At 52.2% G+C, this 26,323-nt stretch overlaps 3 protein-coding genes and 1 long non-coding RNA gene across 8 annotated transcripts in view; 2 read left to right on the top strand and 2 right to left on the bottom strand.

The window, feature by feature from the left end:
- LOC135402302 (uncharacterized) overlaps nt 1-17,475 on the top strand; it is a 17,886-nt gene extending 411 nt beyond the window's left edge. The window contains exons 2-4 of one of the 2 annotated variants that reach the window (XR_010425078.1): nt 829-940; nt 13,451-13,570; nt 17,344-17,475. This is a non-coding gene — a long non-coding RNA (uncharacterized LOC135402302). Of the gene's footprint in view, nt 1-828; nt 941-3,360; nt 3,494-13,450; nt 13,571-17,343 lie in introns of those variants that run through there. The other variant, XR_010425079.1, reaches the window with a different exon arrangement.
- Nucleotides 1,671-8,071, bottom strand: ZBTB8A (zinc finger and BTB domain containing 8A). Of its 2 annotated transcripts, XM_064635323.1 has the most exons (4): nt 7,941-8,071; nt 5,593-6,560; nt 4,985-5,154; nt 1,671-4,604 (listed from the first exon to the last, which is right to left on the bottom strand). In XM_064635323.1, exons 2-4 carry the CDS (start codon nt 6,530-6,532, stop codon nt 4,272-4,274), a joined length of 1,443 nt encoding a protein of 480 aa, XP_064491393.1. In that variant the 5' UTR covers nt 6,533-6,560; nt 7,941-8,071; the 3' UTR covers nt 1,671-4,271. The 2 variants fall into 2 exon arrangements, with proteins under 2 accessions (XP_064491393.1, XP_064491394.1); XM_064635324.1 differs by lacking the exon at nt 7,941-8,071 and having other exon boundaries at nt 5,593-6,640.
- On the bottom strand, nt 11,440-18,490 carry ZBTB8B (zinc finger and BTB domain containing 8B). Of its 2 annotated transcripts, none has more exons than XM_064635325.1 (4): nt 18,423-18,490; nt 16,680-17,612; nt 13,958-14,136; nt 11,440-12,816 (listed from the first exon to the last, which is right to left on the bottom strand). In XM_064635325.1, the coding sequence occupies exons 2-4, from the start codon at nt 17,608-17,610 to the stop codon at nt 12,496-12,498; spliced, it is 1,431 nt and encodes a 476-aa protein (XP_064491395.1). In that variant the 5' UTR covers nt 17,611-17,612; nt 18,423-18,490; the 3' UTR covers nt 11,440-12,495. The 2 variants fall into 2 exon arrangements, with proteins under 2 accessions (XP_064491395.1, XP_064491396.1); XM_064635326.1 differs by lacking the exon at nt 18,423-18,490 and adding an exon at nt 18,231-18,335.
- BSDC1 (BSD domain containing 1) lies at nt 18,432-26,158 on the top strand. Of its 2 annotated transcripts, none has more exons than XM_064635327.1 (11): nt 18,432-18,514; nt 19,221-19,281; nt 19,756-19,872; nt 20,691-20,861; nt 20,974-21,028; nt 21,342-21,457; nt 21,808-21,876; nt 22,066-22,144; nt 22,546-23,058; nt 24,040-24,143; nt 24,367-26,158. In XM_064635327.1, the coding sequence occupies exons 1-11, from the start codon at nt 18,504-18,506 to the stop codon at nt 24,397-24,399; spliced, it is 1,329 nt and encodes a 442-aa protein (XP_064491397.1). In that variant the 5' UTR covers nt 18,432-18,503; the 3' UTR covers nt 24,400-26,158. The 2 variants fall into 2 exon arrangements, with proteins under 2 accessions (XP_064491397.1, XP_064491398.1); XM_064635328.1 differs by having other exon boundaries at nt 18,503-18,565.
- The last annotated feature ends 165 nt before the right edge of the window (nt 26,159-26,323 follow it).

Genomic DNA, 26,323 nt, shown 5'->3' with positions numbered 1-26,323 from the left:
GGGCAGTACGTGGATCGCCCTGCTTTCCGTCCCGTGTGGAAGGCGGAATCAGGATGCCGAACTCAGGATGCCAAACTCAGGATGCCTGTTAGAGGATGAGACTCTTTCAATCTTATTCCTCGAGATCATTGAATCATTTTGAGAGGGAACCTCCGCAGTCATGGGTGCAGTTCCCTCCTCAGAGCAGGCTGGGAGGACGTGGTAAAAACCAGTTCCTATTTGCACAGTCGAGTGTCAGAGAGAACTTCAGTAGTGTTTAATTTAGTCCAACAGCTAAGCCAAGGCAGGGGAAGCTCTTTCCAGCCACTCCTCCCAGTTTTTTCACAAAACCTCTTGTCCTGTGTTCCTGCTGTGTTTAAAATTTTCAGTGCACCCAATAAGCCGCCTCTCTGCATTTCACGAGTTAAACAGGATGAAAGGTTACACCAGCTCCCAACATGGAAGGGTTTTAAGTTAAACAGTATAGAAAATATTTAACTAAATGCTATTATAAGATTTTCTTAGTAGCTTATTGAGTTATATCCATCACTCAACAGACATAACATTGGTACAGATTTGGACCTGATGGAAAAAGTCTGGAGGCAAGGACTGAAGGATTATGAGATCCTTTTCTGCAAAACTCAACCCTTTGGGGCAGAATTAGAGAATTTTTTCTTCTATTTCATTCTTACATGTGTTGCCTCCAACCAAAAATAATTAAAATATAAGAAAGGTAGATACTGGTGTGGTAATGGGGTAACTCTGGCAGTGACCAGATGCTTCAGGGAAGAAATGTATATTCCATCATTTTATATCCAACAGAGATTTTTTTTTTTTTTTCTCCCTAAGTTATCACTGAAAATTTGAGAGGCACCCCAAAATCCTGGAGGATGGAGCATTCCTGGAAGGATACCTGCAGCAGTCAGTGTCAGTCCTCTGTAAGAGCTCTGCGGGCTTAGAGGTATTTTTAAAGATTATTTTAATCTCAATTCTTTAAAACTGGAATAGAATATAAATCAAAAGGTTGGAAAGGGAGATTAATTCTGAGGCTGGGTTGGTTTTTTTTTGGAGTCTGCCTTTTTTTTCTAATTAACTGGGGGAGCAAGGGGACCCAACAGTTGAACCTTTAGGGTAAGGACAAGTGACATTGTTTTGGATAGTAAATACAGATGTTCAGGTAATTTAATGGAAAACAAAAAGATGGGAGATGATGTGAAAGAACTGATCAAGCATCACACAAGTCATAGGTTTATGTGGCAGGGAGAATTCTGTAAGAAATACCTGGAAAAGGGGCAAAGAGAATTTTTTAATTCAGCATTTCAGCCTTTGAAAGGATGGCAAGATATTGCCAGAAAACAGGGACAGTTAGAGGTGAGACACTAATCAGAGGATGATGATGACTTTTTTCTTTACTCTTGACTGTGGTTTGTGAACACAATAAACACAAGCCAAGCAAAAATAATCACAAGTTTGGGTTAGAAAAGACCTTTAAGATCAAGTCCAGCACTAAACCTTGTGCCTGAGAGACATGAAGGTGAAAGAAATGCAAGGAAAAAAATTAAAGTCAGTGGGAACATCCCCATATGGTCTTTCCTCCTTGAAAAGAAGGAAAATGTTATTCTGCTGCTGAGTGGTACATGATCCTCACAGGGATATGAAGAAGACAATCAAGCAATGGCAGGAGGCAAAAATAAAACAAATACTTTCATTTCGAGAAAAACAAGGAAAACGTGTGACTGGTTATGTAAAATGAAGGACGTAGAAAACAGAAGGCACTTAACATTTATCTCGTCTTGCAATACAAAAATAAGGAAACAACAACCAAAATTAAGGCAACAAATGCAAAAAATGGTAACTTTTAAAAAATATAAAACGTAATTGACCTGTGGGAATCGCAGTCTTGAGCTAAAACTCCAAGCTTAATAAGATACTTTAAAAATGACTACAGATACCTAGTTATGCTACTGAGAATAACATCCACATATAAAACCAGTAAAAGCCCTTGTTTGCCCGGAAAATCAACAATTTATCTGCCTGTGTGTAAAAATTAATTTGTCTTCCTGTGGATAGACTGTTCCACTTGCCCACTTAGAGCCACTTCAGGTCTTGTTCTGAAGCATCTGGTCCTCAGTCTTCTTAGATTTATGGTATCTAATTAAATTGAGTATTGATCCAAAAATCCCTCTGCTTCTAAAAACACCCCCCACTATCAAGAAACACTTAATAGTCTGACCTTTACAGTTGGCAGTTAAGATTTCAGGCCTAGAGAGACACTTTATTTTCCCCTCCCCTTAATCCATCCCAAACACACACAGACTAAGCCCAGTCACTTTTTATCCTGGGGACAGCAGGCACTGATACCTGGAATTTATTGTCACACTGTTTAAGGTAAAGGGAAACATCTTGGAATTTGATCCAAGTCGCTCCATATTCTTTGACATATTTTCTTGTTCTCTGATTTAGTTCAGGTTGCTCGGGAATATTTCTGAGCCATTTGATAACAGGCATTTCAGGAGTGAAAAAAAAAAAAGCTCCAAGAAAATTAAATGTCTGTTTTCACACCGAGTCCATTTCTGGGCTGCTGACCAAGTGTCAAATAAAACTGAGGCCAGTGTAAGTCTTGTTTGTAAAGATGTTCTCATGGTGGTCATCAGAAAGTTTTGTGACTTCTCCCCTCCAAGTCCTAAGCCAGTGATGGTGATTTTTGTAGGACTGATAAAAAAACCATTTCTTGTTTCCTTGGGACATCCAAGCAGGATGATTCCCATCAGCCTGGAATGTCTGAGGGGAGGGTGCTTAGTGCTTACACTGAGCACTAAGGAAGCACTTGAGTTATCATTTAAGAGACCTTGGTCACCTGCAGCCTGGAATGATGGTACTAAAAAAAAAAATCTCTGGTCATGATGATACTAATAAGGTTATACAGTTTTTACATGAATAAAAATAAAATAGTGATTTTTTTTCAGCTGTCCCTGGGAAAGATTATATAGTGTGTATATATATATATACATATGGGATTGTTCTGTAATAAACCCCGGGGTTCAGCCAAACATGCTTACAAAGCTGTAAAAAAAGAAACAAATTGGAGTTTTCCAAGTCTTACAGCCATTGAGTCCCATGATCCCAGGATGAAGAACTGGAATAACACTCAGGTCTGTCCAAAAAATGCAGAGTAGCAGCACCCTGGGAGCATCTTCTGCCCCTCTCTCCTTTACAGTGCTGGGTGAGATAAACTCACTAAGCAACACAACAAAGTGGGTTGTTTTGTTAGAGAAGTCAAATTTCTTCATCCTTCCCGACCTCTTGTAGCCTAATTGTAGGTGAAATTACACAAATATGATGCCTAGAACTTCCAGCACATCTTGTTCTCATGTTGTACAGGCTGGAGAAGGCTCACAGGATGGAATATCCTGAGTTGGAAAGGACCCACAAGGATCAGCCAAGTCCAGCTCCTGGCCCTGCACAGGACAACCCCAACAACCCCACCCCTGTCTGGCACTTTTGAGAGGTTTTTTAACAAAAGAGAGTATTTTATTAGTGTTTATTAAAACAGCCCAGTCTGAGAGCCCAATTTTGAGAACGAAACATCTACTGGCATCAATTAATGATCCATATTTATAATTAATTTGTCTCTGATGTGTTGACTAGGACTAGCATTCATGTGCTTATTTTCTTGTAAAGAAACAGGTCTTGAGCCAGTGATCTGCTAAAGATTTGCCTTATTCTAATAAATTTTACAGGAGTCCTTTTCCAGACAAAAGTGCCAAAACATTTTACATGCTCTTTCTTAATTAGCTGCCTTTTTCCTTATGAAGAATAACATGGAATTTCATGGAACATTCTCTTCCCTTCTGAATACTGAAGGGAGGTTGTCTGGTTTGGGGGGGGGCTCTTTACACTTTGTTTATCACCCCATGACATAAACCCCACATCCCTACAAGTGTAAAAAGTGGGCAATTCGCAACACTCTGCGACTGTTTTTAAATACTGAGACCTCACTCCCTTGAAAAAAGGCTTTGAGACGTGCCCCACTGTCTGCTATAAACAGTTATCCATGGAATACTGCAGTTTCCTCCTTCATCCACTATTTAAGGATGGATTCTTTCTCGTGAAGCAAAGCATTGAGGGTTCTGAGAACAAACCAGACCGGACTCAGCGGCGCGTCCATAAATACATGCAAGCCTGGACCTGTTCAACCACATGTCTCTGTAGGATTAACAACAGCTGGTGGAGGGTGTGTGTGGTCAGTACATTCTCCCTCTTCCACGGGACTCCCAATCCTCCTCTTGCAGCTACCTAATGTTTGGTTTCACGTCCTTCTCGTCCGCCTCGTCCTCGCTGTCGTCGACTTGCTGGATGACCAGGTCGGTCGACCCGTCCTCCACTATCTCCACGTCAGACCTGTTGTCTTCGCCGTAGTGCCACCTGGAATCCTTGTCCCCGTCCTGTGGGAATTCCAGGGGTGCCTCAGCCTCCAAGTCAATGCGGATACTGTCTATGCCGGCCTCGGCCAGGCACTCGTTGCACAGTCTGTACCGGCGCGTCCCCTCCTGCACCACCTGCCCCGTCAGCTCCGTCACGTGCCGCTTGCACTTCCTGCAGATGGGCTTGCAGGCCTGGTGGATCTGGGAAGAGCGACACGGATAGTTTGGATACAACACCCACAAAAATGACAAAAAAAAAGCAGGGTTGTAGCAGCGTCAAAATAGCGGCGTTAACTCGCTTCGAGGGACATCAAACATTAAACTGCCCCATCCCCGGCACTGGAGCTGCCCACTGAAGCTCCTTTACAGCACCTCTGCAAACCACCAATTAACCAAGAGATTCCTCCCCCCCTTTCCTACAAATTAGGCTTCAAATTGCCTGCAGCAAAAGCAAATTAATTTTCTATTACCTCCTTCTTTTACGGGAGTCGATTCTATCAACCAGGTACGCTCACACTGTGTTTAATTAGGCAGGGTTTGCACATTAAACAAAAAATCAGGCAGTTCTTAAAAGTACATACTGTTCGAAAATGGCTGCTGAGGTGATCCAGCCTGCTAAACCTCTTCCCACAGGCCTCACAGGGGTACGGGCGCTCTCCTGTGTGACAGCGAAGGTGACGCTTCAGGTCGGCTTTTCTTTTCACCACGTGGCTGCAGAACGGGCACTTGAACCTCATCCTGGCCAGGTCGTCTGTCAGGAGATAAATTAAACCCCCAAAAAACGAAGTAATAATGTGTCATGTCACGTCACGCTTCAGGAAAAGGAATTTTATGAGCAGAATAGCACGTGGCTTTTACTTAAAAAAAATATTACCGTAGGTCCTTTCGGGCACAAAGCTCCTGCGTTTTCCTGTAAATTACACAGGAGTGTAACAAAGGAGGAGTGGACCATTAGCTGTTGTTATCACAGCCCAGGCAAGGCCAGGTTGGATGGGGCTCTGAGCAACTTGGCCTCCTGGAAGGTGTCCCTGCCCATGGCAGGGGGGGTGGAAGGAGATGGTCTTTAAGGTCCCCTCCCATCCAAACCATTCTGGGATTCTACGAAAATGAGGTTAAAAAAATATCCCAAAAGGTCACAAGCTAGATTTCCTTTGAAAGGTTGGTTTAATACCCCAGGTACCCCGCTCACCTTCGGCCCAGTTTCCCATGACTCCGAGGATGGAGGGCATGTTCCCGTACTGCTCGTCAGCCTTGGAGGACTTGGATTTGCCGGAGGGACGGGGCGACTCGTGCTCCTGCTGCGACACAGCCAAGCCCCTCGGCATCCCCTCGGAGCCCTGGCCGTACTGGTAGCCCACATGAGGAGTTTCAACCTCCGTGTCGATGTGAACCTGCTCCTCGGGCGGCGCGGGGTGGCCGGCGGGCTCGGCAGCCCTGTCCTCCAGCTTGCTGGATTTATAGTGGGGGATGTCCGAAGGCTGCTGCAGTCCCAGGTGCCGGGATTTCTTGACGGAATCCTGCCGCTGCTCGTGTTTGGACAGCTGCTGCTGGGCGTTCCTCTGAGAAGCAGGGTAGTAGTTGAAGTTGCTCCAAGTGTTTCCGCCCATCATACAAGTCCCTGGGTCTGGGCTGGAGTGGGAATGGGGGGGGCTGCTCTCTGCCCTCCAGCCCCCGCCGTACACGCAGGATCGGTCCACGCCGTTGGAACTCACATCTTTGTCCGAGAGGCTGAAGTAACGATCCTTCTCCTTCTCACTGATGTCCAGCGAGGACTTTATGAAGGTTTTACACACGCTGATAACGTCGGTCATCTGCAGGTAGCTGGCGGCCGACATGACCTCGATGACATTCTGACCAGTGAGAGACAGTTTGCCTGAATACACGAAATCTAGGATGACTGTGAAGGTGTCAGGAGAAAAGGCCTGGAAGGTGGCAGTCGTGGACTGACTCGTCTCCTTCGAGCTCTGTGAAAGGAGCATTTTGAAGTAGCCGCTGCTGGCAAACAGCACATTGCGATGGGCTTTGAAGACCTTCCCCTCCACCAGGATGTTGCAGTCACAGAACAAGTCCTGCCTGCGCTGCTCATTCAGTTGCTGCAAGAGGTGAAACTGGTGAGAAGAAATCTCCATCCCAGAAAAGAGGAAACGAAACGTCGCTCTAAAAAAACGAAGAAAATAATTACACTCTTGACTTCGGCGCCCTGCGACTCAGCCAAAGACTCCAGACACGATTTTATGGACATCTTTCGAAAAATATAATCTCATTTACCGAAACCTATAATTATATTTAAATCACGATACACACAACCAGAGACTCATTTTCCAAGAGAACGCGACAAAGCCAAGACCGCGTTATTTGGCAGAGGAGGGTGTGCTACAGCTGGGAGCATCTCCATCCCTGGATGCGGGGCTGGATATGGGAGTGGATATGGGGTTGGATGTGGAGTTGGATGTGGGGTTGGACATGGGGTTGGATGTGGGGGGGATGTGGGGTGGGATGTGGGGTTGGATGCGGGGTGGGATGCGGGGTGGGATGTGGGGTTGGATGTGGGGTGGGATGGAGGGCTGGATGTGGCACTGGATGTGGGGTGGGATGTGGGGTTGGATGTGGGGTGGGGTGTGGGGTTGGATGTGGGGTGGGATGAGGGGTGGGATGCAGGGCTGGCTGTGAGGCTGGATGTGGGGTGGGATGTGGGGTTGGATGTGGGATGGGATGTGGGGTGGGATGCAGGGTTGGATGTGGCGCTGGATGTTGGGTTGGATGTGGGGTGGGATGCGGGGCTGGCTGTGGGGTGGGATGCAGGGCTGGCTGTGAGGCTGGATGGGGACTGGATGCAGGATGGGATGCAGGGCTGGATGTGGGGTTGGATGTGGGACTGAATGCAGGATGGGATGCAGGGCTGGATGTGGGGTGGGATGTGGGGCTGGATGCGGGGTGGGATGCAGGGCTGGCTGTGAGGCTGGATGTGGGGCTGGATGGGGGACTGGATGCAGGATGGAATGCAGGGCTGGATGTGGGGTTGGACGCGGGGTTGGAAGTGGGGTGGGATGCGGGGCTTTATGCAGGGGGCTTTATGCAGGGGGCTGTAGGCAGGGGGCTGTATGCAGGGCTGGATCCGCGCCGCCCGCGGGGGCTGCGCAGCCTTCAGGCAGCTCCGACGAGACGAGGAGCCAAGAGCCAGCTGCGGCTGCGGCCGCGGCCGTGCCCGTCTCTCCCTCATCGCCCCGCTCTCTCTCTCTCTCAGGCACCGGTATCCACCGCGGCCGCCACCACCACCACCCAAATCAGCCGCTCGGTGCCCGGGACGCCCGACAGCGCCGAACCCACCGCCCGCTCCCGCAGCCCTTTGTTGCCGCGCCCGGGGCTGCAAATGGCGCCCGCCGGGGGGACGCGGCAGCTCCGGCGGGCACCGAGCGGCTCCGTCCGGAGCCGCTCGGTGCCCGCCGGAGCTCCCGCGTCCCCCCCTCACCCTCCACCGCCGCCTCTCCCCGAGTCCCCCTTCCCCGCCCCAAACCCCCGCCGCCCTGCCCGGCCTACCGGCTGTGCGGGAACCAGCGCTCGGGTGTTGCGGGCGCTGCCGCCGCGGGCCGGGGGGCGAGCGGGCGGGTTTCGTGAGGGGGGATCCCCCCGGCCCCGCCTCAGGGCTCGCCGTTGCCTTGCAGGCGACGCCGCCGCCGCCGCCTCCTCCTCTTCCCGCAGCCCCCGCGCCCCGCCAGCCCGAGCAAAAGGGGAGAAGAAACAAAAGGTATTTGCTGACGTGGGCGTTGGACACGGACGCCCGAGGGCTGGGGACACACAATTAAAGGGGCAACGCACCCGGTGGAAGCCGCAGACCCGGAGCCCGGCCCCGGTCCCGGAGCCCCGCGGGATGCCCCGCAGGGGATGGGATGCCCTACAATGCCGCCTTTTCGCACCTTTATCTACAAGCGGTGACCCAAATCCTTCCCCTTTTCTCTTGCGGCTCCCTCCGAAGGACATGTGACATCTTCTTTTCTCTGTTGGGATCTGTTATCTCTGTGTCTGAACCTCTCACTTCTCCCCTCCCAAGTTTGGTATCTTTTTTTTCCTTCCTCTTCTTACCACCAGGGCCTTTTTTTCCGTGCTTTTCGCACCCCAGTTATATCCCATAAATATTTATTTTCCCGTGGAAGCCATTCTGCCTTAACCGTGTCCTTTGTGTCCTTTTTGCCCTTCCCTTCCATGAACTGCAGACATTCCATCCAACCTGGCCTTGGACACTCCCAGGGATGGGGAAGCCACAGCTTCTCTGGGCAACCTGTGCCAAGCTAGGAGGGCACAGTTTCTCTGGGCAACCTGTGCCAGGGCCTCCCCACCCTCACAGGTCTCTCTTTCAGAGAACAATTTACAAATGACTCTAAAAAACCCAACATTCTTCTTGCTGGTACAACCTCCTCCCCGGATCACCGAAGAGGGTTCTTTGCTCACCCTCTGATGGCCCTGGGCTGCCCTGCTCTGCTTTCCTGCTTTTCTTCCCCCACAAAAAGTCCTTTTCACCAAGGATGGAGACAAACCTGTGGCTCTCATTCCCCCCGAGTGCTGCAGCACCTCACATCTTCCGTGGAAGAAGATGTAAAACCTGTGTGCTTGCCACGAGATTTATATTTCCTCTTTGAATGAAAACAGTGAAAAGCAAGAAAGGGTTGTTACAGTTTTCACTGACTCAGGATATTCTAAATCAACAGGGAAATACAGTTTTGTTTGTGGATTTTCCAATATAATTCAAAATTATCTGGAAAGAATATTTGGGAGTCTGTTGCCCCCACGTGCTTTTCCTCCTAGTTCAGGTCAGTGGCTGCTTCCCAGCATGAAAAATGAAAAGCTTTAGAGAGTTTAAAAAGTTCAATTAGTATAAAACTTTGGAAAGCCAAGTCAGTGTTAATAATACAAAAGATTTTCTAAAAAACCCACTTGGCTGGGGTTCAAGTGGACAGGATCCTTTTAGTCCTTTCCAACCAAGAACCTGATTCTTCTTGCAAACTGTCTGTCCCCAGGAATTGATATACCCATTTTTTAATTGGGTTAATTAAAGGGAGATAGTTATTTTGTAATTTTAATCCCAGAAACTGAAACATGAGCCTTAATCTAGACACTCCCAGGTTTACTCAGTCAACATCTGAATGGTAAAAAAATCAAAGCAACCCTCTCAGAGAGTTTTATTTTCTAGACAATCAAAAAAACTCCAGAATGCTCCAAGATCCACAAATATAGTTCAGTCACTCCTACAAATAAGGTTCAGTTTATAAGAATCTGTCATTGTAACTGGACTAAAGGACTTCAGTTATGAAACTGTCTTACAAAACATCAGGAAATCAAATGACCACGTTTGGAAGATTTACAAGGGCTTGCACCAAGAGGTTAAATGAGCTACAAATACCAGTGCAGCATGTATTCCTCCAGTGAAATACAGTGCAATTATGTGCAAAAATACATTAAAATGTACATTCCTAAACAAAGTCAAGTACATCAAGCTAAGACTTGAAGATATGTCGTTCTGCACGGCCTTTAAAAACCTTTGAGAAAGAGATTGCATTAGAAATAACTTCCCTAAAAACATTATTTTTGATTCTTCACCAAGCACCATTTCAAAACAGCCACATCATTTTCTCAAAGCTTGTAGAGGCTGGATCTACAAGGGAAGATTTCAGGGAAAAAAACACCCAAAAAACTAAGTGGAAAGCACGAGAAAAAACAGATTTACATGAACATACCCCCCTCCCCAGGTCACAAGAATGTGGGTAAACTACATCCTCTTCTACTACAAAGGCTGAAGGACTCCATAGGAAACAAAGCAGCACAACATGACAATTCCAACAGGAAACACGAGTTTGGTGGTGACTTTCCACGTGGAATGTGCACGGCCAACCCCCCCCTCCCCTCACCCCTCACAGCTCCATTCTCTAGGCACAAGACACACAAGAACAATCTCTAAGACCAAAGAACAGCAGGTTGAAGGAAAAGGTCTCTGCAGACACACCCGCAGCTCTCTCGCCACACTCAGACTTCCCAAGGGGTTGGTTTTCCCTGCTCTGAGTGTCCCCACGGGCTCAGCCAGGAGCTGCATCTTCCCACAGCTGTGGAGCACTGGCCAGAGCCAGGCTGGGCTGATATTCCATGTCTAGTGGCTTCTACCAATATTTACAATGAGGTGGCACCTTCACGACCAGAAATGGGGATGTCTGGTCACCAAACATCGTTTGGGATCCCTATTTACATTCCCCCAGTCTCCCAACAAACCCAGATCCCTCGTGTCCCTCTTTCAGGTGCTCTCACATGCACAAGTCCCTCCTTCACCAGACGAGCAGATACCAAACAAACACCCCTCTGATGTTGGAGGGACTCACCAAAAAAATCGAGCAGGAGCCCAGAAGTCCCAAAAGACAAGCCCTGGGAGGCCGGAGGTGGCATTTTCAATATTCCAGCAAGATTTACAAGCCCACCTCTGGCTCGGATTTTCAAGAGCACTGAGGACCCCAAAACCACAGCAGGATTTTCAGAGGAGCTCAGCTCCAAGTCTGGCACCTACACAAGTGGTCCCTTTGATGGTTTAAATTCAGATGGACTAAAACAGGGTTAAATCAGAGGGCTCTTTGCTTTTTTTTAGGTTTGCCAAGAGCGAAGCCTTTACACCAAAAGCCTCAAGAAACACTGCCTTAAGTGGGAGGAACTGCTCATCCTTTGTCAGCCAAATCTGTCTGCAGATCTGTCCAGCCTTTGCTCCAGCTAGAAAGACTCACAAAATTTGCCTTCTCATGAAACACTTATGAACAGCAGAGTAAAGAAGCATTAACAGTCTTATTTCACAGTATATTTCAGTTTTGTCCCTTCCTTAGGGAACAGGAGGTCTCCCCTAAGCCAACAGGTAGTTTGTTTTCTTCCAAAGCTTCCCAGCCTGATTTTTTTGATAGCTTATATCAACTTGCTACTGGAAAGGTAACAAATCTCACCTCCTTTGAAAACCTTGAGCTATCCCAGCAAAGAAACAGGAGGTTCACAGTGGAGGTGTTTTTTTAAAAAAAAAAAATAAAAAAATACTCAGGGAAATTCACACAGCAACATAAACCATGAGAAGGATCCCCAAATTCTAAAAGAAATTATAGTGAAAGGGATTCAAAAAGGGTGTTCAGAGCTCTGTTACAGCAGATCTGGATACTTCACTGCTCCTCAGCCACACCAGCTGTGGATCTACTTTTTAATCTGTCAGTGTCAGAATTCCCAAGGAACCTGCTCGACAGCTTTTAACTCCTGCTGTAAAAAGCTGAAGAGAATTTGGGCATTTCACACTTCTAAACCAAGAGACCAGGCCACCAGACACCATCATTTGCTTAATATTTCTCAAGCCAAGACTGCTGATGTCTAAGTGACATTAAAGACACATCTGAAGATCTGCAGCCTGAGCTCTTGAGAGAGGAAGATGCAGTAAAAATTCAGGAAGAGAAACTTGATCTCCAAATTCCTGCGATTAAGGACACGTGAAATACAACTATTCTTACTGTCTATCCCTTCAGCAGCAGCATATTTTTGTTATCCTGGTTTTTCTGCCCTGGTTTCCAGGTCAAACCCAGTCCAAGCAAACACTCCTGGTTTACAGTTTAGGTAATACTGTCCTGACACAGAAGGATCACAGTTTAAAGATTTAAAAAGTCCCAAGGTAAGAGATGTAAACTACATTTCATGTCATCTTCAGATGTAAACTACATTTCATGTCATCTTCAGAGAGAAGGTGGTGCCCCTTTCAGGTCAGGGATTGAGGACCACAACAGCACTGTTTGAAGAAACCTGTTATCAAAACAACACAGAGATGTCCCACCACCTGCAAACTCAAAACCAGAGAGGCAGAGAAATTGCTCAAGTCCAAGCTCTGCGAACCCCAGACAGGAGATTCTTCACAGATTTCTGGTGCACAGCACTGAAGACTTAAAAAGCGTTAAAAATTCCGATTTTCCCCACCGTTCTATTAAAAAAAAAAAAAAAAAAGGAATAAAAACCAGCACAGTGTCACTAACTGGGGCAAACGTGCAGTTTTCTGTTGCTGCCAGGGGAGGCTCCCGGTGCTCCCTCTCCCCTCCCACTGCTACATCAGCGCTTCCCTGTCCGACAAACTCCTGTGGATCTCCTGCTTGTCATCCCCCTCCTCCTCCTCCTCCTCGTCGGCCGGGTCGTTCTCCTCCCCGGATTCCACGTAGATGGGCCAGTCGCTGTCGGCATCCCCCTTCTCCTGGCCCTCAGAGGCCGTTTCCACGAGGCTGAGGTTGATGGGCACGGAGTCCTCGTGGGTGGTGGTGACGCACGTGCAGCTGTCGCAGAGCCCGAAGCGCCGCAGCCCCGGGGACAGGCTGTTGGTGAAGGTCCTCCTGCAGCCCTTGCAGATGATGGGCTTGTTGGAGCGGTGAACCTGCAGGGGAAAAAAGGGAGACAAGCTGGGATTAAAAAAAAAAAAAAAAAAAAAAAAAAAAGCAGCGACCTGCTGGTTTGGAAATATTTCCCAGAGTGGGGAAGCGGCTATGCTGGAGCTGACAGGGGGGTGATCCCACGTTTCCAGACACAAAGGTTTGGGCTATGTAAGAATCATGGATGGTTTGGGTTGGGAAGGACCTTGAGCTCATCCAGTTCCACCCCCTGCCACAGGCAGGGACACCTCCCTCTAGCCCAGGTTGCTCCAACCTGGCCTTGGACACTTCCAGGGATGGGGCAGCCACAGCTTCTCTGGGAAACTGTGCCAGGGCCTCCCCACCCTCACAGGGAAGGATTTCTTCCCAATATCCCATCTAAATCTGCTCCTTTAAGTGTGAAACCATTCCCCCTTGTCCTGGCACTCCGTGCTCTTGTAAAAAGTCCCTCTCCATCTTTCTTGTAGGACACCTTGAGCTGTGATAAGTGATTTCCTCCGGAGGAAGCAGGTTTTTTATTGGGATGGGAAAACAACCATAAATTTGAAGATCCTTATTCTGTCAGAAACTGTAATAAAAAAATATTGTTGTAATCAGCCCAATGGTTGTGACCCCTGCTTTGCTGCTCTCCCCTTGCAGACCTGAAGGCAAAGATTTCAGTACCCACAGATGAGCAGAATCACCTGGTCATAGAGAGGGTGCAGCTGCCCAGCGACGATGCCCAGTTTGATGCCTCACACCATGACAGTGAGAAAGGAGGTAAGGGCCCAAAGGGGTGGATTTTAACCATATTTTCCTTCCCTTTCCCAATAGAAAATTCGCCTTCTCTCAAAGTTCAGGCAGCAAGATTCACTTTTACTTCTCAAAGTAAAGTGCCCACCCTCACAGGGGAGAATTCCTTCCCCGTACCTAACCTAACAGACCAAATATCAAACACCTCATGAACCAAATACCTAACTTATTGAACCAAATACCAGTGGCTTAAACTTATTATTATTAGAAACCTGACAACAGCTAAACTCCCCTGAGCCTGCCTCGCATCGGCCACGGCCGTTTCACCCGATGTATTTCGGGAAACGCAGCTGGAAAATGCCAAAAAACCAAGTTCTACAATGAATTTCCCGAGGGACACGGGACCAGACTCACGCTCAGGGCGTGGCTCCGGAGGTGCTCCTGGCGGGTGAAGCGCTTCCCACAGGTCTCACAGGGGTAGGGCCTCTCCCCGGTGTGGGAGCGGATGTGCCTCTTCAGGATCCCCTTCTGCTTGGCCGTGTAAGGGCAGAAGGGGCACTTGTGCAGCTTGATTGGCACCACCAGCACGTCACCTTTAAGGGGGAAAGAGAAAACACACAGAGCAGCGGGTCAGGCAGGGGCAGCACTGCTGGGAATGCTGTGGGGGGTTCCTGTCCTGCTCCCGCAGATCCCAACCCAGGGAGCTGCACCTCCCCTGTCCCTGGGCTGGGCTTACCTGGAATTCCCTCAGCCTGTGCAGCTGCAGACATTGGTGCAGCTGCAGATGCCCAAGTGCCTTGGAAATGAGCCTTACACAGCTGATACCCACAACAGGAAAACATTCATTTTATTTTAAGAAGCCTTTAAGTGCCCCAAACCTGCTTTTAGTGCAGGGGGGTCTCTGCTCCATCTCAACCACAAAAGTTTCCTACTTCCTTTTTTTTTTATTATTATTATTAAACCATTAGCATCAAACAGCATCAGGAACTAAAATCTTTTAACACAAATTGCAGGTAGGAACACTGCACTGTGCCCCATGTGGTCTTATATTTAAATGTGGGGAACCCATCTCAAAACATCAACACTTGTTTCTCCTGCCATTCACTTCAGCCTTCCTGTTGGGAATAACAACAGGCTAAAGGACTCCAGTACATTTGGTGATGGTATTTCACTGTTCCTAAAATCAAAGTGCAGGTGATACCCAATTTATGAGGTCAGGTGCAAAAAGAGAATTAAACTTGAAGGTCACATTTTACACCAACGTGAGTATTGCCAGGTTTGTCAGCATCAGCCAGGGGTGAGCTTCCCTTCCAGCAGAAGGGTGGAGATGTGATGCTAAAGGATTAGTTTTCCCTGTTTCAGGCACTGATTCAGGGCCTTGAGCTCTTCCACAAGCAGCTGAGGTTGCAGAACATCCCTTTATTAAGGTTTATCCAACCCACTATCAAAAAAGGTGTGTCTAATATTAATGGCATGTGAGTGAGAGCCACCTCACCCAATTCTGGACCTTCAAAAGGTATTGCTAATCCCTGCTGGGCACTTAAAGCTCCATTAAAAATAAAAACCAAACCCAGTTCTTAGTCCTGACTTGCTTCCAGGCTCTCTAGAGGTGCCTGTTTACCCTCCACCTGCTGTGAAGGGGACCAGGATGACAAGAACAGATGTGGACACTCAAAAATATAAGTAGTATTCATCTCCTGTGCCAGCCTGAGTGCACCATTCCTCTGTCAGGACTTTGTATTTCTCATTCCTGGTGTCTTGTGAAAATGCTGAGGCAGCAGCACCAGTGAAAGCTGGGAAGAGAAACTCCCATTCTCCTCAATGCTTATGATGTCCTGTTTTAGCTGGGAAACACAAGGAATGCAGGGCTTGGTTTCCTTTCCCTCACTCCCACTTAAAGCACATCTACCACTGACATTTCTACTCCACTGCCAGGACTCCTGGTGTTCTCCATCAAATTCTGGAAGCATCTCCCTTTTTAATGATTTATTAAACAGCTGGGAGATTTTAAGAGAGGAAAAAGAGAAGCTTGTGTGTTTGATGCTCCTGCCTTGCTACACACCAAAAATTTACAGGCGTGATCTGTGACAGCCCTGAGAGCTTCTGGGGACAGTAAAACTGCATTTTGTGATTTTATCAGCTCCCTGTTTCAAAGCAGTGAGAGAACAGGTCTGTTTTATTGGCTCTAGGATCACAGAGGCAGGCCTGAGCTGGAGATGATGTGAGCACAAACTTGCTGGGCGTGGCAGAGCACCCAGTGCCAGCCCTGTCTGTGCCCAAGGCACTGTGGCATTTGCCACATCCTCACTGTTTGTGGCACCTGCAGTTTGCCAGAGCCACCTCCCGTCTTCACAGGGCTGTTTGGGCAAGGCAATTATCAAAAAAACAGATAAAATGCCCAAATCTTTATTGTCCTCTTCAGAGGAAATGCATATGGACATGAGTTTCTTCTTCTCTGGGTCCCTGACACTGCTCCTGGGAGATATTCCTGAGACATTCCAACGAGTGCTGGGCTTGGGGCAGCAGTGGAACCTCGGTGACCAACAGCTGAAAAGTGAGTTTGCCTCTAAAAAATCTCATCTTTATGCAGCACCACAGAGTTTAAAGCTTTTAAAGGACTTGTAGGTGTCCCTCAGTATTGGATTAAACTGATTTCTGCCCTTTGAAGTTCAAAGCAGGAGCAAAGAGACCATCACCCAGCAGATGTGCTGGCAGGAGCTCCAGTGGGATGAGCTCCTTCTGCTGTGCCAGGTCCTGCAGCAGATCCCTCTTGTGGCAGCTCAGCTCCTCCTGGATTGCTCCTTACAATGTGACCATCCACAAGAGAAAAAATTCTCTTTAAAAATTCACCTGCCATTCAAAGAGGTCTCAAGTGAGTTTGTTTATTAGAGCAGAATCACCCACACTTAGCTCCAGTTTCTGTTCCAGAGGGGCTGTGAAGCTCTTGGGGATACTCACCTCCCACGGGCTGCACTGAACAAACAAGTACAGCCGCTTTGGAAGTCCACAACAAGAGTTTATTTCACTGTGCCACAACATTCACCGACATATTCCTGAGCAAGAACAGCAGCAACAAGAGAAGTCTGGGCACAACTGAGCGGTTTCCTCAGCCTGCACCCCCCCAGGGTCCTCTCACCTGTGTCCTCACCATACCAGTCGCTGTGAATGTCCACCATGGAGCTCATGGCCACCCCTGCGTCCTCCGTCCTGCCCTCAAACCCCCTCACAAAGTGCTGCACCACGTCCTCCTTCCTCTGGGCCGAGCTGTTGCGCAGCAGGGCCTCCAGGAACTGCTTCATGTGGTAGTTGTTGCAGGCCAGGTCCACGGGCTGCCCCTCCTCCATGTGCTCCAGGGACAGCGGGGCGGGATACTGGGGCAGCCTCTCGCCCACCTCCACCTCCCCGTCGTCGTCGGGGTCGAACTCCACCTTGGGTTCCACCCCCCTGGGCAGCGAGGAGTTCACCCCGTCCTGGGAGTCGCCGCCCAGGGGGTCCCTCACCACCAGCTCCAGGGGGTGGCAGCTGCTGCAGTCCCCGCACGGGGGGTCCCGCTGGCAGCCCGAGACCCCTTCCTTATCCTGCAGGGACGAGCCAGGGGCAGGGCACTGTCCCCGGGGGCCGAGGGACGTGCCCTCCCTGGCAGAGCTCCCGCTGTCCGCCTGGTAGAAAGCCGCCTCCCGCTCGATCTTCCTGCAGATGTCCAGGGAGGACCTGATGTAGGTCTTGCAGAAGTTGACCACGTCGGTCATCTGCAGGTAGCTGGCGGCCGACATCACCTCGATCACGTTCTCCCCGCACAGGTCGAGCTTCCCGGAGTACAGGAAGTCCAGGATGACGGAGAAGGCCTCGGAGGTGACGATGTCCAGGGAGGCGGTGCTGTGGCGGCCGCTGTCCTGGATGTAGTGGATGAGCAGCGCTCGGAAGTAGCCGCTGTTGGCGAACAGGATGTTCTTGTGCGCCTTGAAGATCCGGCCCTCCACGATGATGCTGCAGTCGCAGAAGAAGTCCCGCTTGCGCTGCTCGTTCAGCTCCCCCAGCAGTTTGGTGTAGTAGGACTGCACCTCCATGGCTGTGCCGGGAAACACGGGGCACCGTCAGCAACAGGACTCCCGACAGGACACCGGGGATGCACGGGGGACAGGGGACATCGGGGACCAGGGGGATACTGGGGACAGGAGACGCAGGAGGGACACACGAGGAACAGGGGGGACACACCGGGGACAAGGAGGGACACACCAGGGACAAGGGGGACACATCAAGGAGAGGGGGGACACATCGGGGACAGGGGGGACACATCGGGGACAGGGGGACAGGAGGGAAACACGGGGACAGGAGGGAAACACGGAGACAGGAGGGAAACACGGAGACAGGGGCAGCAGCACCAGCCCCCGCCCGCGGGAGGCTCCGGGGATGCTCCGGGACACCAAGGACCGTCCGCACTGTCCTGCCCGGTACCGAGATCCCTCCCTTCTCCAAGGACTGTCCTGCCCGGTACACTGGGGGTGTCTGGAACACCAAGGACCGACCCTCCCGGTACCAGGATCCTTCGCTGATCCAAGAACGGTCCTTCCCGCTACCGGGATCCCCCCCTGCTCCAAGGACCGTCCTGCCCGGTACCGGGGATGCCCTGGAATGCCAAAGACCGTCCTCTCCGGTACCAGCATCCCTCCCTGCTTCAAGCACCGACCTTCCCGGTACCGGCATCCTTCTCTGTTCCAAGGACCTTCCTGCCCGGTACCGAGGGTGTCCCGAACGTCAAGGACGGTTCTTCCCGGTACCAAGACCCCATGGAACGCCAAGGACCATCCGGACTTATCCTGCCCGGTACCGGGATCGCTCCCCGCCCCACGGCCCGTCCCGCCCGGTGCTCCCCGCTCACCTCCGCCCGGTGCCGGTCGCTCCCGGTCCCTCCCGGCCGCCGTACCGGGGCCGCCCCCGGGGCGGGGCAGGAAGTGACGTCATGATGCACGGGTGAGGGGTCGGTAAATATTGGTGACGTCACATTGCCAAGATGGCGGAGGGGTGAGCGGGGCACGGGCGGGGGGCCGGGATGTGGGGCCGGGATCGGGGCTTCTGGACGCTGATCCGAGGTCTGACTCGGTGTCTGGGATCTGGGGTCTGGAGCTGGAGTTTGGGCTTGGGATGTGGGCTGGGATCTGGTTCTGGGTTTGGATCTGGATCTGGGATCTGAGGTTTGGACTCGAGATCTGAGTCTGAATCTGCGTCTGGATCTGGGCTCCGGGTCTGGATCTGGGGTCGGGGTCTTGGATCTGGATCTTGGATCAGGGTCTGGGATCTGAGTCCGGGGTTTGGGATCAGCATCTGGGTCTGGGATCTGGGGTTTGGGGTCAAGATCTGGGCCTGGGTCGGGATCTGGGGCTGGGGCTGCAGTTGGGTCTGGGTCTGTGCAGTGTAATCTGGGGGCTGGATGTGGGCTCTCAAGTCTGGGCTGGAGTTCTGGCTCAGGCTCCGTGTGTGTGTGTGTGTCTGCGTGTGTCTGCGTGTGTCTGCGTGTGTCTGCGTGTGTCTGTGTGTCTGTCTGCGTGTCTGTCTGCGTGTCTGTCTGCGTGTCTGTCTGCGTGTTTGTGTGTCTGTCTGTGTGTCTGTCTGTGTGTCTGTCTGTGTGTCTTTCTGTGTGTCTGTGTGTCCTGACGCCGTGTCCCCCCCTATCCCGCAGGGAGGACGGGGGCTGGTGGCGCAGTTGGCTGCAGCAGAGCTACCAGGCCGTCAAGGAGAAGGTGGGACCTGCGGGGCTGGAACACGGCCTGGGAGGGCTGGGAGGGCTGGAATTCCAGGAGCTGGGGGCCCTGGATGCTGTGCAGGGATCTCGTGGCTTGGGGGAGCAGCACTGGGCTCTGTCACATGAGAATCACTCCCCCAAGCAGGGAGGGCTCTGTGGTGTGTAACTTCCTGCCTGTGGCAGCACTGCTGGTGTTAATTATACACAACACTCAGAACAAGGCTTTTCCCAACCTGTGTTTTTCTATTCTTAGCTTAAAAAAAACACTCCTACTTTAATGGTTTGTGCACAGCAAATCCTGCTGTTATTCTGGTTGCTGTGGTCTTACTCATTACACTGGCTGGGGCAAGGGCTCAGCTGGGTTAAAGGCTCTCACACTCTAGTCTTTGTAACATGATGGGTGTTCCTGGAGCGACCATGGCTTTGTTGGAGAGCAGAAAGGCTCCACAGTTCCTCTGTTGTCTCCTTGCAGTCCACAGAAGCCCTGGAGTTCATGAAGAGGGACCTGGCAGAGTTCACCCAGGTGGTGCAGCACGACACCGCCTGCACCATCGCCGCCACGGCCAGCGTGGTCAAGGACAGGCTGGCGGTGAGTTGGGGGCTGGCAGAGCTGTGGCACAGGGGAAAAAGGGGGTGAGCGGGGTGGTCCTGCCCCCCAGGACACTGGACAAACCCCAGTTGTGACCTTCAGGTGTCAGGTTTTCTCTGCAGTGCAAGTTTGGTGCTGAGCACTGCTTGTGCTTCCTTGTGGAACTGCTGGAGGTCACGGAGTCGTGGAATGGTTTGGATTGGAAGGGAGCTTGAAAGATAATCCAGTTCTACCCCTCTACCATGGGCAGGGACACCTTCCACTAACCCAGGTTGCTCCAAGCTGGCCTTGGACATTTCCAGGGATGGGGCAGCCACAGCTTCTCTGGGCAACCTGTGCCAGGGCCTCCCCACCCTCCCAGGGAAGAATTTCTTCCCAATATCTATCTAACCCTGCCCTCCTTCAGCTTTAGGCCATTCCCCCTTGTCCTGTCACTCCATACCCTTGTAGATGAGTAGAAGAAGGTTCCCTGTGGTTCCTCTCTCCCCTTGTGCTGTGTAGGTGAGATCCTGACAATGTCACTGTGCATGGCACTGGATCTCCCCATGAGCTGTCACCCTCAGCCTCAGCCCTGTACAGCTACTGCTGTGACAGCCCAGCCCCAAACCAGCCAGTCCCAAACCTGGCTGTGTCCTTCCCATAAACCCTGGGCTCAGTTCCCTACAAACCTGTTACAAATCCTGAGGTAGGAGCCTCCCACCATGCCCTTCCAGCCCAGGCACCTTCTCAGCACTTTTTTGAAGGGAGAGACATCCTGCTTCCTTAAAGGATCCTATCCAGGGACTGTCACTGACCCTGTGCTGGTTCCTCTCTTAAAGAGGACGGAAGGTTCCTCAGGTGCCACCGAGAAGGTGAGGAAGGGACTGTCAGACTTCCTGGGGGTCATCTCGGACACATTTGCCCCCTCACCAGACAAGACCATCGACTGTGACGTTATAACTCTGATGGCAACACCCTCAGGTACCACCGAGCCCTACGACAGTGCCAAGGTGAGTGTCCTATTCCTGGAGGGAAGCTCGGGGATGTGGAGTCCTGAGCCCTGTCCCTGGGGCTCTGCTGCTGCCCCTCCCCTCACAGCTCTGCCCTGTGTGTCTCCTCCAGGCTCGTCTCTACAGCCTCCAGTCCGACCCAGCCACCTACTGCAACGAGCCTGATGGTATGGGGGGGTCTGGGGGGTGGTCTGGGGTGCTGCCCAGCCCAGCTGGGGGTCTGGAATCCATCTGGAATTCCCCAGAGAGGCTGCTGGCTTGTCCTGCAGCTAGGATCACCAGTCATGGAGAGCACATCTGTCTGTTATGTTAGGGGCCAGCTTAGGCTGAGTTTACTGGCCCAGTTTAAACTTGTGCTCTTATGTGGGCCCCATGTCTCCCTCCCCCTTTGCCCCAGCAGCATCTTTCCAGTTAAACCTCCCAAAACTCTTCCTGCTTGTTTGTGCCAAGGCCTGTTATCTCTGTGCTTGTCCCACGTAGGCCCTGCTGAGCTTCTGGAGGCCTGGCTGGCTCAGTTCAGCCTGGAGGAGAAGAAAGGGGAGGTGGCAGAGCTACTGGCAACCAGCCCGTCCATCCGGGCCCTCTACACCAAAATGGTGAGTGAGGCCCTGCCTGGCTCCTGTGGGCAATTCCTCACTTGGGGAGTGCTGCAGGGAAGCCCTGAGCTGCCTGGGCCCTGGGGTTGGTATGGAAATCACTGTGATTGCATGGGGATTAGGCAGCAGCTTGTAGTTTTATTCCATACTTGTCACAGGCCTGGCACAGGAGTTCCTCTGGAACTACCCAGTGCGTGTTGGAGCATCTTGCCTGAGGCTTGGCCCCGAGTCTGTGCACCTGAAAACACGGTGCCTTACACAGTGCAGGGGGGTGGCTGCAAGGCCTGGGAGGAGGGAGGAGCATGGCAGCAGCTGCAGCCCTCCCTCTGAAGCAGCTCATCCCATTCCAGGTCCCTGTGGCTGTTTCCCACTCCGAGTTCTGGCAGCGCTACTTCTACAAAGTGCATCGCCTGGAGCAGGTGGGTCCCGGGCTGGGGGGGCTCCCTGGGGGTGGGCACGGCAGCCAAGGAGCCCTCCAGGGCACAGCAGAGGCTTTTCCTGAGAAAGCAGGGTGCCTTGGCTGCCTTGTTGTGGTCAGTGATGCTGCAGTGCCATGGGGAGGAAGGGGCTGGGGACGTGTGGGGCTGCTGACGGGGAATTCCCTGCAGGATGAAGCCCGGAGGGAGGCTCTGAAGCAGCGAGCAGAGCAGAGCATGCAAGAGGAGCCAGGCTGGGAGGAGGATGAAGGTGGGTCTTGATGAAGGTGGATTCTGGGTCTATGTGGGTGCCTCCTCCTCACTCCCACAAATCATGAGGGGCAGCAGAGGAACAGTGACAGGACCCAGGGAACGGCTGGAGCTGTGCCAGGGGAGTTGGGATGGATCTCAGGAAAAAGGTTCTTCCCCCAGAGAGTGGTTGGGCACTGAACAGGCTCCCCGGGGTAGTGGGCATGGCCCCAAGGCTACCAGAGCTCCAGGAGCATTTGGACAACTCTCTCAGAGACAGGATGGGATTGCTGAGGTGTCCTCTGGATGATCCTTGTGGGTCCCCTCCAGCTCAGGATATCTGTGAACTCCAGCTCCCAGCCCAGCTGCTGCTGCTGCTGCTCTTGCTGAAACATCTCTCGCTTCTCTTCTGCCTCCCTACAGAGGAGTTCTTGGGGATGTCACCCCTGCCTTGTGCAAACATCACATTTCCAGAAGCAGCACAGAAAGAACCCGCCCCGGCAGCCCCGGAGGGAACCCACCCCACTGCTCCCCAGGGCCCCCCCGAGGGGAGCTGGGCCGTGCTCCCCCCGGAGCTGAGCCCCTCGGAGAGCAGTGAGAGCGTGTCCCTTGTGACTCAGATTGCAAACCCTGCCTCTGTGCCTGCTGCACAGCTACAGACTGGAGCACACCCTGCCGGGACCACAGACCTCTCCCAGAAGCTGGAGGAGGCCACCTTGGAAGAGCCAAAGCTCCCAGAACCTGCTCAGCCTTCTGCACCTGCACGGGAATCAGCAGCATCCTTGGAGCCAGCAGCTGGTACAGAGCTCAGAGAGGGGGAGAGCAAAGGCCAGGGCAGGACAGAGACTCTGAGGGAGGAAGGGCCCACGGATCTACGAGTCTTCGAGCTCAACTCGGACAGTGGGAAGTCCACCCCCTCCAACAACGGCAAGAAAGGTGCGTGTGTGGGGCCACACGGGGCCTGGGGACCCGCTGGGGGGGCAGCTTTTGGGGAAAGGACTCTGGTTTTATGGTGACAGGGGAGAGGAAAGGGATTTTGCCAAAATGCCCCGTGAAGGGTAGATCCTAATGGCTGAAACTGAAGTGGAAGTAAATCCTTATGCTGTTGGGTTGGTCACATAAGGTGGTGACAGCTGGTGTCACAGCTCCATTCCATGTTCCCTCAGGGGAACAAAGGGTGAGACTCCTGCAGGACCAGATTAAGGACATGTCACAACTCTGGTTGTCTCCATTTCCAGGCCTTTCCTTGGGGTGATACTGCCTTGAGCAGAGCCTTGAGCTGCAGCTCTCCCAGGATAGTGGGTGTGCTGCTTTCCTGGGGTTAGAAAGCCACTGGAACAACCCAAGATCCACCAGGGTGGCTGAGTGTCAGGAGCTGGCTCTGTGTGTGGAATTAAACTGGACAAGAAATCAAAAGGCTGCTGGCTGAGCAGAGCAGGCCTTTGGCCCTGGAGTGCCTTTGGTCCCTGGATGCCAGGGAAAGGCTGGGAAAGGGAATGTGGCGATTCCTTCCCTCTGCCTGTCACCCCAGGAGTGTCCCTGCTGCTCCTCTGCCTCAGGAGGTTCTTTCTCTTGGGGGTGATGACAGTTCTCATATCCAAGTCAATCCCTATCTGTTGTATTTTCTGTGTGAGTGGAACCAGACACATCCCAGCTCTCCCAGGCCAGAGGAGGACATGTTTCAGCATCCACCTCTCCCACTTGTCCCAAGCCAGCCCTTGCTGTGAGGGAAGCACAGCTCAGTCCATCCCCTCTCTGTCAGGGAGCTGGGAATGTGGAGGCTTTCCCTCCTTGGGCAGGCTGTGGGAGCTCTGACCCTTGGGAATGCCAAGGAATTGGGGCCTGCTTGGGCAGCTCCAGAGTGTCTGGAGAGCAGGTGCAGCTCTGGAGGCTCAGTGGGGCTGTTTGTGGTTCCAGGCTCCAGCACGGACATCAGTGAGGACTGGGAGAAGGACTTTGATCTGGACATGACTGAAGAGGAGGTGCAGCTGGCCCTCTCCAAGGTGGAAGTGTCTGGGGAGGTGAGTCAGGGGGAGCAAAACTGCTCCCCAAAACCATCACCAACCTGAGAGAAGGGCTGGCAGAGTGTGCAGGTTTCCCAAGGGGAACAGAGCAGGCAGATCCCTGTTGGAAGGCTGTGGGAGCGTGAGGACACCTCAGGCTTTGTGCTGACTCAGGTGCCCGGGGCAGGAGGAGCTGTCGAGTTACAGAACCAAACTGAGGGATGTTTCCTTTTGCTTGCAGCTGGAAGATGAAGAGTGGGAAGACTGGGAATAAAACAGCTGCTTCCAGTGTGTGTCACAGGCTCATTTCCACCATCGAACGTGAATCAAACCACGGACCGGCTGTTCCTTTGTGTGTGACTGTGCTGGGGGTTGCACTTCCAGGCTGGAGGAGTTTCATTCCCGCTAAATCCTGTGGGCAACTCAAGTGACCCCTTCAGATCCAGGAGGGGGAGGAAGCAGGAGGTCTCTGGCACACGTAGCCCGTCTTCTCCGTAGGCCCCAGAGACTGGCCAGGCCAAGACTGACCGCCCTGACGTGTGGGGTGGAGGCAGAGTGAGGGGTCCCCGGGGCACTGGGACCCCTGGCAGGGGTGTTTGGTGCTGCCAGGTGCCAGCTTGGCTCTTTGTTTGCTTGTGTGTGCACGTGTAACCCACAGCTGAGAGGCTCCTGGATGTGGCTGTTCCTGCTCCGCTCCCTGCTCTGCACTCCTGGCCCGGGAAGAACACACGGGCAGGACCTGGAAGCTGGAGGTGCTGCAGAAAAAAGGCACTTGGCTTGTGGCTTTGACCCTGGAAAGAGCCAAACCCCCTGCCAAACCCCGAGCTTCTGCCTGGCTTTTTGTCTTGGAAGCTTTTCCTCACGGAAACTCCCATTTCCTGCTGTGAGAGCAGCAGCTCCTCGAAGGGCCAAGGCCTGCTGCTCCCCCCTTTGCAGCTGCACCACCTTCCTGCACTGGGCTTTGTGTCCTTCCTAGTTAAATTCTCCAAGCAAAGTACTCGTGGCTTGTCCTTACTTGAGCCCTGCTGGGTTTGGGTCACCCCTGGAGCAGAACCCCCTCGTTGTGGTGCCCAGTTCAGCTCTTGCAAAGCCCCAACCTGACCCACTGACCACTTTAACCCCTGCTTGGCCATTCCCTCTGCCAGCCTGGGGGGAGGCAGAGGCTCCCAAGTGTGGGTGGGACCTGTTGGCTGAGGCTGTGTGTCCCCTCCTGACCCCTCATGTCCCACCCGTGCCGGGTCCCACAGCCACCAGGGCCACGGGCTTTGCTGTGCTCACTTGGATCCCTTCACTGAAGCCCCCATGACTGCTTGGCAACGTTTCCCTCAGCCCCACAGCCTCTTTTTCTGGGGCAGTTTCCTTGTAATGACACACTGTGTTGCTAATACAGAGTTATCCCAAGGGGACAGTGCCCTTGGTGCTCCCCCTGGCCTTTGGGGTGGTGGTTTAGTATGTGATGCCTTTGTCCTGCCCCTCCCAGGGCTGCCCCACCAGAGCTGTGGGTTCCCTGCTGGGTCTGGACAGCACTAAATGAGGTGCACTTAGAAGAGTTGGGGGTTTGGGGTGTGTTTTCTGTGGGTTTTTTCCCTCCTTTGGGGAGATTCCACCCACACAGGTGGGAGCATCCCAGTCCTGCCAAAGGCCTGGGGGCTGGGGACAGCTCTGCCTGGGGTGAGGTGGCTCCAGCCTTGTCCTGGCTCAGATTTAGCTGTGGTGGGCAGGGGACACCAGTGGGGTGTCGGGGAGGGGTCTCTGGGGGTTTGCTGGTGTCAGTCCCAGCTGGTCCCTGGGCAGAGCTCGAGGGGCAGCGCTCGCATCGGTGTCACTTTTCCTTTCTTCTTTAGTCCAATTAACCGTTGGGTTGGTCGTGCAATATTCTTCTGTTCTGAATCTCTGCATCTCCCTGAGCCTTTTCGAGCTGGGGTGAGAACCAGGAACAATTCTAACAGCTGGTAGTTTTGTAACGATGACTTTCTCCAAACCTTTTACAGACTTGCAGTTATAACAGCAATTAAAGGAATTCTCTGAGTCTCTGCCCTGTCTCGGGTGTTCTCGTTCCCTGTGGGATGGAGGGACACAGACAGGATAATTTAGAGCTCAAAATGCAGGTGAGGTGTGTGGAGGGGACACTGGGGCAGGGCATGGGACAGGGTATGAAGGGATGGGACACAAGGGATGGGACACAAGGGATGGGACAC

This window comes from Pseudopipra pipra, chromosome 24 (assembly GCF_036250125.1).
Source record: "Pseudopipra pipra isolate bDixPip1 chromosome 24, bDixPip1.hap1, whole genome shotgun sequence".
Taxonomy (NCBI): Eukaryota; Metazoa; Chordata; class Aves; order Passeriformes; family Pipridae; genus Pseudopipra; species Pseudopipra pipra.
Note: the sequence above shows the minus strand (reverse complement) of the source record. Positions and strands in the feature narration are given on the sequence as shown.